Source organism: Chrysochloris asiatica, unplaced genomic scaffold (genome assembly GCF_000296735.1).
Source record: "Chrysochloris asiatica unplaced genomic scaffold, ChrAsi1.0 scaffold00423, whole genome shotgun sequence".
Lineage (NCBI taxonomy): Eukaryota > Metazoa > Chordata > Mammalia > Afrosoricida > Chrysochloridae > Chrysochloris > Chrysochloris asiatica.
The window spans coordinates 877020-892722 of record NW_006408941.1 but is presented as its reverse complement, the minus strand read 5'-3'; the positions used below and the strand labels follow the sequence as shown (position 1 = coordinate 892722).

The following is a 15703-nucleotide window of genomic DNA, read 5'->3' as shown; positions in this document are numbered from 1 at the left end:
TCACTTCTTCCATTTGCTTTAGCATCTCTATGATGAAGAGCAAGTTTCAGAGTTTCTTCTGACATCAGTTTTGGTCTTTTTCTTATCTCTTGTCTTCTTGATGACCTTTGGCTTTCTTCTTGTATGATGTACTTGATGTCATCCCACAACTCTCTGGTCTTCGGTCTTTACTATCTAATGCATCAAATCTGTTCTTGAGATGATATCTAAATTCAGTTGGGATATATTCAAGGTCACATTTTGGTTCTCGTGGACTTGTTTTCATTTTCTTCAGCTTTAGCTGAATTTGCATATGAGCAATTGATGGTCTGTTTCAGAGTCTTCCCCTGGCCTTGTTTTGGCTGATGATCTCTTTCCACAGATGTAGTCAATTTTATTTCTGTGTATTCTATCTGGTAGGTCCATGTCTTTTATGTTGTTTAAAAAGATATTTGCATTGCACAAGTCATTGGTCTTGCAAAATTCTATAATGCAATATCCAGCATAATTTCTCTCACCAAGGCCATGTTTTTCAACTACTGATCCTTTCTTTTTATTTCCAACCTTTGCATTCCAATAGCCATCAATACATCTTGACTGCACAGTTGATCTATTTCAGATTGAAAAAGTTGATAGAATTCAATTTCATCATCACTGGCTTTCGTGGTTGGTGCATATATTTGAATAATAGTGGTATTAACTGGTATTAACCAGCCCTATAGAAACCAAAATTCCTCTCTTAAGACAAACATTCTAGAAATTTGAAATGTATGAAGATTTGGAACAGTAGGGACATTAATTGAATCCCAGGCTCACCACTTACAACCAGTGCATCCTGAGCAGATTACTGAATCCCTCTGGGTATGCTTACTTTTTTATTCCTCCAAAATATGTGAGCTGTAACTGAGGACGCAATACAGGTGAAAAAGAATGAGAAAGCTCTTTGTGTACTCATTTTAAATGATTTCCAGAATATACTATTATGTGAAAAAAGATGGGTACAGAAATGTGTGTCATTTGTGTTTAAAAAAAGGGGGGGTACATAATACATCTACCACCTGTCAGTTTGTTGTACTGTGGTACCTTGCATGTTGCTGTAAGCTATGCTGCCAGTATTTCAAATACCAGCAGTGTCACCCATGGTGGAGACTTCAGCAGAGTTTCTACACTTAGATTAGGAAGAAAGCCTGGCCATCTATTTCTGAAAATTAGCCAGTGGGACCCCTATGGATCACAACACAATACAGTCTGATACAGTGCTGGAAGATGAGGCACCCTAGGTTAGAAGGCACTCAAAATACACAGTGGTCACAACAACGGGCTTCAGCATACCAATAATGGTGACGATTCACAGGACTGGGAAGTGTCTTGTTCTGTTATACACAGAGTGGCTATGAATAAGAGCCAACTTGACAGCAACTAACAACAGCATGTAATATATAAGGACAAGTCAAAAAGTATTGCTACAAAATTATAGAAACCTTATTAAACAAAAATATCAAAATGTGAAGCTATTGTTTCTTGACATAGTCTCCAGCTACTCTATACATGGAATCCTGGTATGGCACTGTCGACTACTAACCACAGGTCAACAGTTCAAACACACCACCCACTCCTTGGAAACACTATCTGTACAGGATTGCTATGAGTTGGCATTTTCCAACAATAAGTCTATACATGTCCATCTAGTTTGCCTTTCCCCAAAGAATTTTATGCTCTTCAATTTTCTCTTCTTCTTAAGTGCTGTCGAGTCAGTTCTGACCCATACTGACCCTGAGGGTTTCTGGGGAGCAGTTGGTGAGCTTGACTCACCATGTCAAATCAGCAGTCTTGACATCCTCAAGGGGCTCAAATCATGTTCCTGTTCTTTTAAAATGCATTTTGAGTTTGGGAGACAAAAAGAAGTCTGAATGGGGTAAGATCAGGGTTGAAGGGGAATAGGGGAAATTCCCCGCCAAATTCTCATAGGACAGCCCCTTGCTGCCCTCTAAGAATGAGTAAGTGCATTTTGTAATGGAAAAATATTCTTCAGTGCAACTTTCCTTGCCTTTTTCTCACCAATGTAATTTTCAATTTTCTTAAAACTTCTTTATAAATGAGCCCCTGTGATTATCCTATGTCCTTGAAAAACATCTATCAGGATTATCCCTTTGGAATTCCAGAAAATGGTTACTATAACTTTCTGAGCTGACTTCTCTGCCTTCATTTAACTGGCCTAGTACATCCCCTTAAAAGCTACTACTTTGTTTGGACCTTGTATTTGAAGGCACCCTAATGAGACTAAGAGGGGGCTAGAATGATGCTGTAGGATAAGCACTGGACTTTTAATCGCAAGGTTGAGAGTTCAAACCTTTCAGGGGCTTCTTGGAAACCCTGACTCAACATCACTTAACAACAAGGAGACTAAAACTTGTGTATTACTGAAAGAATTTGTCTGCACACATCCACTGATTACAGACCCATGTTTAAACACATTTTGTTTGGAATAGACCTGTGTATGTATCAATTGGAACCCAAATATACATACATACTTAACAACTCATATATATAAATCACCTGTTGCCATTGAGTACTTTATGACTCACGCTAACCAACAGAACAGAGTAGAACTGCTACGTAAGATTTATGGAAGCAGATTGCTAGGTCTTTTCTCCCACAGAGCTACTGGCAAGGCTGAACCGCCAAACTTTCAGTTACTAGTTAATTGCTTAACCATTGTACTATCAGGGACTTCATATACATATATGGAGTCCTGGTGTGGCACTGTAGGATAAGCACTGGACCACAAGGTTGTTTGAACCACAAGGTTGGAGGTTCAAGCTCACTAGCTGCTCCTCGGAAACTATACAGGGTCTCTATGGAGAACCAATGCCATGGCACACAACAACAAAACAACAACATATACATACATACTCTATATATACATAAATAGAGTGTAGACAGGAAAGGGCCTAGACACCATCCCTGCAATAAGGTCTTTTGTTAAGTGGTGTCTAGTTGGTTCCGACTCATTGGGACCCTGTGTAGGGTTTCCAAAAAATGGCTGATGAGTTTAAACCTCCGACCTTACAATTCAAACCGAAACTTGCAGTCTAGTGCTTTTCCTGCAGCGCCACACCAGAACTCCAAATAAGGTCCTATAGGTCCTCTGTTAACCTTGGTGTACAGACGCATCGCCCACTGGCAGCTACACCCCCTCCCCTCCAACATATACACACACACTGTGCGCTTACCTCCGCCACCATTTCCAAAGTGAGGTTGTTGCCGGCATAGAAGTATGCGGGGCCTGCAGTGCCGAGAGCTCTCAGTAGAGCGGCCAGATCCGGACGACGCATCTGTGAGCCAGGTAGCAGGGGGCGACCAGACGGCAGGAACGTCTCCCGGAAACGTTCAGTCGTATTGGAAGGTGGCTGCTCCACCAGGGCGCGGGCTGGGGGTAGGGGGTAGGGGTGGGAGGCTGGGCGGAAGGCGCGAGTACTGGACAGGATGACTGAGACGCTTAGTTAAGTGGCGTGGGTGAGGGCTGGGGGGCCGACCCTGCGCATTCCAGTCCCCAGGATCCAGTTATGGGGTGTATATGGCCCCCTCCCACATCTCTCATTGGAGACTGCCTCCAGATGAATGGGAAGGGATGGGGAGAGGGTCTGAGGAGCAAACTGGAATAGAAGTCCTCTCTGGCTTGTGCCCCAAATCTCAGTTGTTCCCCTCCCTTCTTCACTGACTGCGTGCCTCTCCCCCCACCCCCAGACCCCACTGACCTAGATCATGAGTCACGTTGAAGCCATCTTGGGCCACAGCTGCAGCGAAAGCCAGGACTTGAGACCATGGCAGCCTGGGGGGGCCGGAGAGCAGGGGGTGGAGGGAGTCCTGGGGAAGGAGGAGGGGTCTTGGGGGGCGGGGGGTCCCTGGAAAGGAGAATCCTGGCACGGGAAGGGGATATTAGGAGCGGGAAGAGTTTGGGAAGGGAAGAATCCAGGAAGATGGGAGACGACCACCCAGGGAAGGGTGCAGATAGAGCTCCTGGACCCAGGGGAAGAGTCTTTACCTGCCATAGAGCTGATGAGCTTCGTATAACCCTTTCACCATTCCGGGGACCCCCACCAAGAGCCCAGGCTGGGCGAGGCGGGCAGGCGAGGGAGAGAGGAGACCAGGTCACTGGAAGGGGGGGGCTGGGCTGAACTCCGCAGAGCCCCAAGCCAGGGATGGGGGCTGGCACAGGGGAAAGACACAGGCCAAGTATCCCAGGGGAGGGACTAGCTCTCCCCATCAGGCAGCCCAAGGATAGGGGTAGGTCATAGTCCTGTTTCCCCCAATAGAATTCTACCAGTCCCATCTCCCTGACTTCCTATCAGCAAATAAGGAAAGGCCTTTATCTAAAACAGTTGAAGTATTTATAAACGAAATAAACTCTTTTGAGAGCCAAGATATAATTTAGATGGAAACTTCTCTAATTGGATACTTACCCCTGCCTTTTAAAATGGTGGATAAGGAAACTTCATTTGATCTTTTATCATGTTATCATTACTTTGGGCTGTGATAACTCAGGTGTACGTCTGGCTTTTGCCACTGCACTAAATATTACCCCTACTTTTTGTTCTTGTATCTATTTTTCCAAGTGTTTCTACTTCCTCTTTTGCTCTTAGCTGACAATGGGTTTGTTTCTAGCAGTTGCTCTCTATTATTCCAATATGTTCTGAGCTAGTAAAGAGTGAACAGGCCTAGTGCAGCAACTTCATGATGTCTTGGGCAACTCAGTGGTCTTTTTTCTATGTGCAGATAGGCAAGGCTGCCAGACATGTAATGTGATGCAACACTGCCTGTTATCAACCATCTAGATTTTCTGTTTTATTACTTGGGAATTGCCTACCTCCTTCATAGTCTAAGAGTACCCTACTCAACTCTTTTTCCCACCTCTATGTAAGTTGGTACAGGTCGGAAGTGACTCAATGGCACTTAACAACATATAAATCCTAGTGTGGCATTGTCAGATAATGCACTGAACCGCAAGGTCAGTTTCAGTGGTTCAAATTCACTAGCCATTCCAAGGAAACCCTATACAGGGTCACTATGAACAACACTATGAGTCAGAACCGACTTAACAACACTTAACAACAACAACGGGGAGTCCTAGTGTGATACCATAAGATAAGCACTGGACTGCTAACTGAAAGACTGGTGGTTCAAACCCACAGCCACTATTTGGAAACCCGATACAGGTTTTCATGAATTACCATGAATTCTCTATGAATTGCTGACTAGGCAGCAGTTGATGACAGCAACATGACACGGTGGTCAAGAACTCGGCTGTTAACCAAAAGGTCAGTGGTTCAAATCTACCACCTCCTCCATGGGAGAGCGATGTAGCAGTCTGCTTCTGCCAAGATTTACAGCCTTGGAAAATCTATGGGGGCAGTTCTCCTCTGTTCTATAGGGTTGCTATGAGTCAGAATTGACTCTGTGGCAGTAGACTTTGGTGGATGGTGGTACAGTAGTTAGGCACTCAGCTGCGAACCAAAAAGTTGATGGCTTGAATCCACCAGCCCCACTGTAGGAGAAAGAACTGGCAGCCTTGAAAAACCTATGGGTCAGTTCTCTGTTGTATAATAAGTCAGAGTACACTCATGGCACATAGCAACATAGCGAATACTCAGCAAAGTAATGCTTGAGTTAGCAAAAGGGCAGTGAAGGGAGACCTGCCCTCCCCCCCCTCCCCCCCATGAAGTGTTCCCACTAAGGTCCCCACCTTGGTCTCCCAGGATCTCTGCAGGGCCTCCTCCCTGAGGGCCCCTGGTGCAGACTCCCGGAAATCAATCAGTCGGCTCTTGTTTCGCCTGATGTCATGTACTAGCATCACGCCCCCTCTGGGAGAGAGACACAAAGGGGCGAGTGATTAAGATGCCACCTCTCTGAGCAATTAACTTGTCACCCCCAGCTCTCCAATGGCAAGAATTGTAGGGCATCTTTTATTGGTTTCAGGTGTCTATCCCCCTCCCAAACAGGGATTCAGAGACTCTTTCCACCCTAATAGGGTGGGAAGTGAAGCTAAGGGGGTTGGGGACCCAGGGTCCATAGGCCTCTTGCAATCTGTCATTGGAGATTTTAATCCCCATTTGGGAAAACCTAGAGACTGGACAAGCAGGATATTCTGTCCCCATATCCACCCAAAACTGGATCCCTGCCAACTTCCTGCACCTGTCTGCTAGGTGTGCCCTTCCCCCTCCCCAGAGCTACATTATGTAAGGTCAGACTGGGCAAAACCAAATGGGAAGTTTCTTGGTAGGACCTGGAGGGTTGGTGCTATAAGAGCCAAGATGTGAACTTTACTAACTTGTCCCGTTTCTGTAACTTGTTTTCATCTAAGATAGAGGTTGCAAACTCAAATGCCTACAGCTAAGTCACAAAATGAGGAAACAGGACAGCTAGATATACAATAGGAACGATGACACCATGGACAACAGTCTCCCATCAGGGGAAGCACTTTCTACTCAGTTCCAGCTAATTGAAAGCATTTGGGAATGTGGGTCCAATGTTATCAGCTCTCTGATTGTTCAAGAGATGTTGGAAATTTGAAAATTTTTTTGGATGATGACTCTCACTTTTTAACAAGAGCAATGAATGGAAAAAAAAAAAATTAAAGTGTGCAAACCAAAGCAGTATGTGTGGTAGGTGTGACCTGTGAGTGACCAGTCTGGAACCTGTTTTATGAATTCTTAGCCTGTGTAGATGGTCCCATAGCCTTTACTGAGGACAGTGATCACCTGGGCACTTCATTTTATAATTTATAAATTTCTGTTTCCAGTAGAGAAATGTTTAATATCATATTCAGATCTTCATCAAGTAGTTTAGCATCTTTGACTCCGTCTCCAGGGAGGAGGGGGTGAGTTTGGGAGTAGAAAGAAAATGTTCAAGGAACTGTCCCAAGTGAAAAATCCCCAGTGAGACTGACAGACCAGGGGGTAAAAAGTAGGTCTGGGTGACCCCCAACCTTGACAGCTAGATGGTTCTTACCCGCCCAGGCCAGAGCTGTGTGGGGCAACGATTCCCAAACACAGGGCAGCCGCCACAGCCGCATCCACAGAAGATCCATGCTTAGTGAGCACCTCAATTCCCAGCGATGTGCAGCGGGCAGCATCCGTCACCACTGCACCCTGTTGGAAAATCTGGGGGGAGAAGGGACTAGGTGGGGGCAGTAGGAACCCTCTGCCTTCTTAAGCCACCTCCACAGACTCCAGAAGCTCCATAGAGGGTAGGAGTAGGACCTCTGTCCTCTTGTCCCCTTGACTCTCCCCTTGACTACCAGAAGTCCCTTCTACCTGATTGAGTTTCTTTGTTCTGTCCTATCATACCAGAGTGGCTTCCTTTGAGACCCGCTCTCCCAAGTCACTACCCTCACTTCTTCCCACTACCGGTCAATTCCTCAAATCCCAGTCTTCTCAATCACTCCCTTATCCCCACTCTTGCCCAGTTCCCTCCCTTTGCCCCTCAGTCCCCTTCACCTGAGGGTCCCCGAAGTAGATCTGCATGATGAGCGCCACAGTGACTCCCGTGGCGAAGGTGAGGCAGGCTGTGACGATGACCGTGAGTCCATCCTGGCGACAGGAACATTCTGCCGCTGCCGCCGAAAATGGGTCCTTGCGAGTCTCCCGCAGCGGTGACCCGTCCGGGCTGCCCATCTCCGAGGAAGACGAAGGCAATCGTTGCAGCCGAGCCGACTTTAGGAAGGAATCTGGGTCTGCGGGTGGGTGTGAGGGTCGGGGTGCGTTTGGTCTGCCCCCTACCGGTCCCTGTGTTTTCTTCAGGCTGAGCTATTCGAGAACCCCTCCACCTCCACCAATCCCCACTACCAGCACAGCTCAATTTACAGCGCCTCCCCACACCCTCAGGGTGGAAGACAGGGACCCCCAGCTAGGCTGGATTCCTGCCCTGGCTGATACCTAAACTAAATTTCCCTGGACCCCAGATTGAGAACACTTGGAGAGGCTGGTGGACGGTGAGAGGTAGCGGTTAAGCCCTTCTTGGAAACCAGATCCTACAGGAGCTGGGGCCCAGCATTCTGCTCAAGGAGGAAGTTACATGAGCTGAGTGGGCAGATTCTGGCTTCCACAATCCATTCATCCATTCAACAAATATGAGGGCCTGCTTTGTGTCTGGGCCTATGCTAAATGCTAGGGGAAGGTACAGATCATGTTAAGGGGCTCACAGACCAGGGGAAGAAAAAGACAATAAATTGACAAAGAAGTACATAATTGCACATTGTGGTACATGCTATGAATAAAAAAAAGGATAGTAATAGCAAAGGACTACTTAGCTGGGAAAATCAGGGAAGGCCTCTCTGTGGAGGAGACTTTGAAGCTGATGATACAGATCTAGTCATAAGTAGAACAAGGTGTGCATGTATAATGTTCTAGAAAATGGGAGCAGTAGATACAAAGGCCCTAATCTGGGAATAAGCTTGGCACTTTAGAAGAAAATGACCAAGGACTGAGTGGCTTGGGTGTAGGGACAAGGGATAAGAGGAGTAGCGGGGGAGGCTAGACGAGATACACTACTCTATGTGGACCTAGTGAAGAGCTTAGATTTTACCCTAAGGGTGATGGGAGGCCATTGGAGAGTTATAAGCAAGAACATGAGGCCATCTGTTTTATGTTTTCAAAAAATCCCTCTGGGTGCTCTCTGGAGAACAGATGGAAGAACCAAAAAAGTCAATTGCAAGAGCTTCACCTTCTCTTAATAATGGAGCTAACCAATAACTGGCAGGATAGGTACAAGGATTCCAAGAGATGATGTATCCTTTAGGTGCTCACTCAAAGTTATTTCCATTTCTTTCCTCACTTTGACCAGGGCTGGAACTCAATTCCATCCTAGAATTCTCTCCTCTGGGTGCTATGAGCTGTGAATCCAAGCCCAAGGAGTCCTGGTGTGGTGTTATGGGTTAATGCGCTGGACTACAAAGTCACTTTGAACCACAAGGTTGGTTGTTCAAGCTCACCAGCCACTCGTTGGTACTGACTCAATGGCATTTAAAAAAAACAACAAAGGAGCTAAAGGTCCAGGGTGTTTGTGAACAGGAAAGAAATAATCTGGTACCTTTATATCTTGCTGTACTCACTAGTTTTAAAAAAGGTAATTTCTTCAGTAAATTTTTGAATACTTACTACTCTGCACTGGAGTTCTGGCATGGCACTGTAAGAGAAACACTTGACGGCAAGGTGAGTTTGAACCACAAGGCTGGCGGTTCAAACTCACCAGCTGCTCCTCAGAAACCCTGTACAGTGTCGCTATGAATTAGAACCAACTAGATGGCACTTAACAACAACAGTTATACTGCACTAGGCATATCGGTTCTTTAAATGTCTATGTGATAATATTAAAAATTGGTTGTTATGTTGTTCTATTTACATTCTATCATGGCTCATCCATGCCAACAAGATAAAATCCAAGCTTCACGGACTGGCATTCAAGGCCCTCCATGATCCATACCTCCCCATTCTATATAAATAAGAAACTGCATAAATATATTAAAATGCTGATATATGTGAAACACTTTAAAAAATTATTTACAGTGGCTAATTTTGGGAAAAATATACCAAAGGTGTGAATGAGATGGGGAAGAGAGAATTCTTTTCTGAAATTCTTACCATATAAATATATATTTGATTTTTAAAAATCAATAAATACATTTTTCAACAACAAGGAAAAAATTCCCTCCTTAAATGGGAGGAGATAGGATGGAGATTTTAACTTTTCTTGTTTATTGCTTTTTTCTTTAAAACTATGAACATGTAATGTACTTTGAAATTTTTGCCCTTACCAAGAAGAGCTCTCTTCTGGAGGCCTCCCTCAGTTGATCACATTTGCTTCTAACCCTCAGCAGCAGAGTCTACAAATAAAACTGGAATTCATTCACTAAACAGATGTTAAATACCTACTGTGGGCATAGAACTCTCTCTCGTTGGCTTCTAGAGGTTTCAAAAGAAATGCAGGGAAGGACCTTGAACTTACATTATATCCATTTCCTCAGTGATGTGGTCCCATGACTTTATGAGATAGGTCCTACTCTCCCACTTTTGAGGTAAGAAAACTGAGTATGAAAAAGGTGATAGTGTCTGCTCAAGGTTATAAGGTCAATAAAGATCAGAAGATTCTACATAACTGAAAAGACTCCTTTCCATTGTTCCATATAGCATCAGGACCCATTTCCACCCTCAAAATTCAACCTTACAAGCTAATTCTACTTGATATTTCCTGGTTGTTGTCCCTAAAGCTGTTTTCTCCAATCAAAGCTGAGAAGTCATCAGAGCTGGATCTACTCAAGGCTCCCTATTTCAACCATTCAGTCAGTCATTAAATTATTCAAGTATTTTCTTTTTATTAAATTTTATGGAGTACCTATTATGTGTACTGTGTAAGAATTAGGACAATAATACCAGTATGTAAGACTGATATCAGGATGTTGGGAAATTTTCAATTTGGGACCAGGAGAAACAAGTCTTTTTGGAGAAAGATCATGAATTTAATTTTGGCTATTTTGAATTGGTAGGAAACCAGAAGGAACTGTCTGGAGGTGGCTGGCCTATTATACAATGAATTTTTATCTGCTTAGACAACATTACCCATTCTTAAGATAAGAGTACCTCAATTTTCTTTCAGGGGTCACCAACTGTCTCATCCTGTAGCAGACTATGTATATGACCCAGATCTGGTCATTCAGCCCTTCTACAGTGATTGGTTCAGAAACAGGCACGTGATCAAAATCAAATCAATGAGACTTGAACCTTCTACTTCTGCTGGAACTACTGGGAAAGAAGAAGGCTCTCTTTCTGTCTAGGTTGCTAAGTTGAAAGGATGTAAGCTTATAACTGTTGGAGGCATCTTGCCCCCACAAGATGAGTGGCTTTCTAAAGATGAAGTCAACAAAAAGGAAGGCAGAGAAAAAAGATAGAGAAAAATCAACTCTTTTTTTAAGCACCTCGATCCAGCTAAGGAGCTCCTGAGTGGTGCATATGGTTAAACAGTCAGCTATTACCCGAAAGGTTGGTGATTCAAATCCACCGAATTTACTCAGAAGAAAGGCCAAGAGCTCTATTTCTGAAAGATCATAGTTACTGAAACCCTGTGGAGTATAGTTCTATTTTGAAGCAAATGGGTATTCATGAATTGGAATCAACTCTACAGTAACTTTTGTTTTTGATTTGTTTTTGTATCCAGCTTGCGGCCCAACATTCTTGGATTTCTCAGTTATGCTGCCCAATAAAGTTATTTTCTTAAATTTAGCTCACTTTTGGCTGAGTTTATGACAAAACCAAAAAATCAAACATGTAAAACCCCAACATAAAATAAAACAAACAAAACCTGAACACATGTGGGGGAAGGTAGAATTCCCACTGAATAGTTTTCATCTTGTCTACACCAGTCTGGTGAAAAGAGGTGGGGTAAGATTCTTACAATCCAATAGTAAGTAATTGTTATCATGACTAACTGTGACCGTCACAACTGTAAAGGTAGAAGTTTTGTAACAAAAAGAGGGGAGTAGTTAATCTTACAGTCCAGGTACAGAGACCCTAGGACCATCAAGGGAGAAGAGCATGAGCAGAATATGGGACCCTATTCAGAGAAGCATTGACACCAGAGATGAAGACAGATAAGGGCATGGAGATAGAGAGCAGCTGAGGACTCTAAGACTCATGGAAAGAGAAAGGCTGTGTGCTGGTAGCCAGGTGCTGATGGCTAGGAGGCAGGCTTGCAGAATGTGTCCTTTGGTTATTTAAATGATTATATACTCCAGAGTGTTTTTGTGTACATACCCCCCCCAACCAAATAAAAACAAAACAAAAAACCCCAGAGGTAATAAAAGCAAATACTGTTGAATGATGATGCACAGAGGAGACTGTAATAATTGCAATGAAGCGATGAATGTAAAACTGATGTTTCTCCATGTAAACTATCACTCAATTCACAATAAAAACTAAAAAAAAAAAACCCCACAAAACCTGAACACAGTTGACTATGTAGGTCCAGAGCTCAGGAGAGAGATGTTGGATGAAGAGTGCTCCCTTAAGAAGAGAATCACCAGATTTTTGAACTAGGAGTGACATAATCAGAAATAGGGTAGTACATGGATTGGGCTGAATGGGAAAAGGCAGGAGGCAGGAACAGTAGCTAGGAGCCTGTGAGGTAATATGGGTGAAAAAAGGATGGTGGCTTAGTCTACAGTGGTAGTGACAGGGATGTATTCAGAAAACATTTAGAGAAGGATAGAGAATACCTGATCACCATTTGGAAGTATCATTAATTGAGAATGACAATGGGGGAAGAGCAGGAGTGTGGTAAGAGATGATGACGTCAGCATAGGTCATACTGAAGGTGAGGTACTTTCAGGACATTTAGCGGCGATACACTCAGTTAAATAACCAAAGGACACGTTCTGCAAGCCTGAATTCTGGCCACCAGCACCTTTCTTCTCAGGAGAAAAGAAAGAGTTTCCTCAACCTCAAAATAGTAACCATACAACTCTATTTTCCAGAGGGTCTAATGGGTGTCTGGCACTTAGTTCTGCAGAGCAGCAGATTAAGAGGATAGGGCAGTACCACTAGGTGGCACCATCAGGTTGGGAACACAGGGATGGTCCTATTAGCCAGAAGGCTGGTCCAGCTGGCCAATGAGCTAAGGGGCTTGGAAGTAGGACTGGGAGCCAAGGCATTGAAATTATTACATAGACAGCACAGATTACATAGATTTCAAGGTCCTTGAAATCTACACAGTCCTTGAAATCCACAAGTCTCTTGGAGCCTTGGTTAGCCACCTGTCAAAAGTTCAGGATTTCTGTACATATGAAACAGAGCCTGTATTGAACTCCCCAAGGCACTCACTGCCATTCTTTCATCTTGCTACCCTCTCCCTCATTCATTTATTAATTCTACAATTTTATTTTTCAGTGTCCACAAAATGGTAAGTACTGTGCTGGATTCTAGAGAAAGGGTGGTGAAGAAAACAGTCACGATCCCTGCCTTTATGAGGTTTACAGACAGAGTAATCACATAATTATACAAGTAAATAATCACAGGTTATAATAAATGTTAAAGGAGCTCTGGTAGCGTAGTGGTTATGAATCGGGCTGTGAACCGCAAGGTCAGCAGTTCGAAACTACCAGCTGTTCCACAGGAGAAAGATGAGGCTTTCTGCTCCTGTAAAGATTACAGCCTCGGAAACCCTCCTGTACAGAGCCGCTATGAATTGGAACCAACTCCACGGCACACAACAACAACAACAACAACAATCAATGCTAAGACATTTATAGAGGGCCAGGGGAAAATATACTAGGGGTTGTCAATCTCTGGCTAGGAGAACTAGGCATTTCCTGTTGAACTTTTAGAAAACAGGACAAGGCTTACTACAGGAAAATTGTGCCCAGTGTCACATAGTGCGTCAGGTAGTGCTGGGACCAGACAAGCACTTCTGATTCCAGACTCTGTAATGGACCTGATTTTACGAAGGAAAATCAACCAGGGCACATTTCCCCACTCCTCTTGCAACTACCTCCTGGCTCCAGGGCTAACTACTGTTGTTGTTAAGTGACGTGGAGTCGGTTTTGACTCATAGCAAACCTTGTATAGGGTTTCTACAGGGTGGCTGGTGGGTTTGAAGTTGTGGTTAGCAATCCAGTGCTTATTCTACAGCACCACATCAGGAATCCCACTTCAGGGCTACTCTAAAAAAAAGTTTGATCTGTAGCCCTGATATCTGATATCTATAAACCCCACATTCCACCTTCACTCCTACCCACCCTAGTTAGGGTGCAGTCAAGTTAATAGGGGTTGCTGCTTCCCTTCTGGAGGGGGACAGACTCTGGTGCTCTCCAGCTAGCAGTAGTTCTGGAAGGGCTAAGCCAGAGAGAGCAGAGAAGCAGGATCTGTCAAGCTGGTAAAGGATAGGGCTCAAGTGCAGACACCAGAGGAAGACAGAGTGAGACAGAAGGATGCTCTAATGCCAGGAAGTGACGTTGAGGGGATGAGGGATGAAGAATGGAGGGGAGGATGAAGCTCAGCCACATGGACAGGAAGAAGAGCAGGAAGAAAGGGATGTTCAAAGAGCTCTAGGTTTCCAGGTCTCCCCAAACCCTATGTCCTTTCTCCATATCCCTCCCCACATTTGCAGTTCTTAAAGAGGATTACGGAATCACAGTAAAATCCTGGAGCTTGCTTCCTAGAGGGCAGGGTTCCTTACCAACATCCCAGCCTGGTCCATGGTTCCAAGAAGGGTGAGGTAATCCATAAAACAGCGATGGCACCCAGCTCTCTAATCCCCAAGGACTTTGAGAGGTCATGCAGTCCATCCCCCTGTCTCTCAATACCCAGTACACCCTGACAGATAGGAATTGTATTCTTTTTACCCCTCTTGGACATGAAGAGATTCTCAGTGTCTCCCCTTCCTATGATCCCAGCCTGTAGGGAAGTTCTTCTCTAGTCTTAGCCTCCATCCTTCCTGCTGCAGTCTCTGACTTGGTTCCTCCTATCTCCTCTGCGGCTAAGAAAAACCTCTTCTGTGTAGTAACAGTTGCTCCTTAAGATTTCTCCTCCAACATTCCTTCCTGTCTGGTTGGTGCTTCACAAGAGGTAACCCCAAACCATCCTACTGCAGTTCCTGGCATCGTTTTCCCTTGTCGCATCCTAGCATCCTAAGCCTCCAAGACAGAAATGCACTCCCACCCCCACCCCACCAGATATTTATCAGAGACCAGGGAAGAGAACGGAAAGGTCCAGGAAAATGGGAAGAAATTAGGAGAATGGAGGCTGGAGGAGGATGCTACCACACAGATGATGGAGGACCCGGATGTCCCAAGGCGGGAGAGGGGCAGGGCCAGCGGGCCTCACCAGTTTCGGGGTCTCCCAAGAAAGCGTCCTCGTCCTTGCGGCCCCGCAGCGGGGCAGCAGGTGCCGGCTCGTCTTCCGGCAGCCGCGGGAAGCTGGTGATGCTCATGTAGTCCACCGGAGAGTAGGCGCCCAGGGCGCTCTCCTGGCTGGCCTCGTTCTCCGCCGCCATCCTAGCCCGCGCCCCCCAGCAGCGCAGCGCCTGCCGGAAGTGGCTGAGGCGGGGGTGTGTGTGGGGGAGGCAGAGGGCGGGGCCTGAGTTCCTGGACTACCGCGAGGGGGCGTCTCGCCCTCGCCCTCGCCCTCAACAGTGCCCAGGTCTGACTCGTGCCCTCCTCCTTAGTGTGATGGGCCTGTAGTGGGCACGCAGGTTGGGGTGAGAGTGGTCCATCCAAGGCCCACAAGGAGGGGGATGGACGTGCTGCAAACGTAACCACAGTGGCTCCGGGCACCTCAAGTAGCCCAGGGACCAAATCCTTTCCTGCTTTTAGTCTGAGCTAGCGTATTTCTCAGATACCAAGACCCTTCCTCTGACCCCAGCTTCGATTCTGATCCCAGACCTCCCTCCTCAGACTGCAGACCCTTCCGCTGACCACAAGCCCCTACTTGACCTCATATCTTTTTTTCTGGTTCCAAACTCCTCCAACCTCAGTCCCCTCCTTGGACTGCAAGATATTCCTTCTATGACTGCAAACATCTCTGCTGATCCCTGGCCTTCTTTCAACTTCAGACTCTGCTTTAAACCCTAGTGGTGGTGGTTATGAGCCTTTGAGTAGGTTCTGACTCAAAGCAACCCTATATAGTTTTGTTGTTGCTAAGCTCCAACCAGTCACTTCTGACTCATTGTAATGTTGTTG

The 15703-nt window shown here is 45.3% G+C and overlaps 1 protein-coding gene across 1 annotated transcript in view; it reads right to left on the bottom strand.

Moving 5' to 3' along the window:
* The window catches only part of GGT7 (gamma-glutamyltransferase 7), a 28875-nt gene extending 13822 nt beyond the window's left edge, over window positions 1–15053 (bottom strand). Inside the window, exons 1-7 of the mRNA XM_006876873.1 lie at window positions 14850–15053; window positions 7476–7711; window positions 6988–7139; window positions 5723–5840; window positions 4025–4092; window positions 3738–3811; window positions 3213–3409 (exon numbers count right to left, since the gene is read on the bottom strand). Coding sequence (XP_006876935.1) covers window positions 3213–3409; window positions 3738–3811; window positions 4025–4092; window positions 5723–5840; window positions 6988–7139; window positions 7476–7711; window positions 14850–15018 — 1014 coding nt within the window. The 5' untranslated portion in view covers window positions 15019–15053. The remainder of the gene's footprint in view (window positions 1–3212; window positions 3410–3737; window positions 3812–4024; window positions 4093–5722; window positions 5841–6987; window positions 7140–7475; window positions 7712–14849) is intronic.
* Between the last annotated feature and the right edge of the window lie 650 nt (window positions 15054–15703).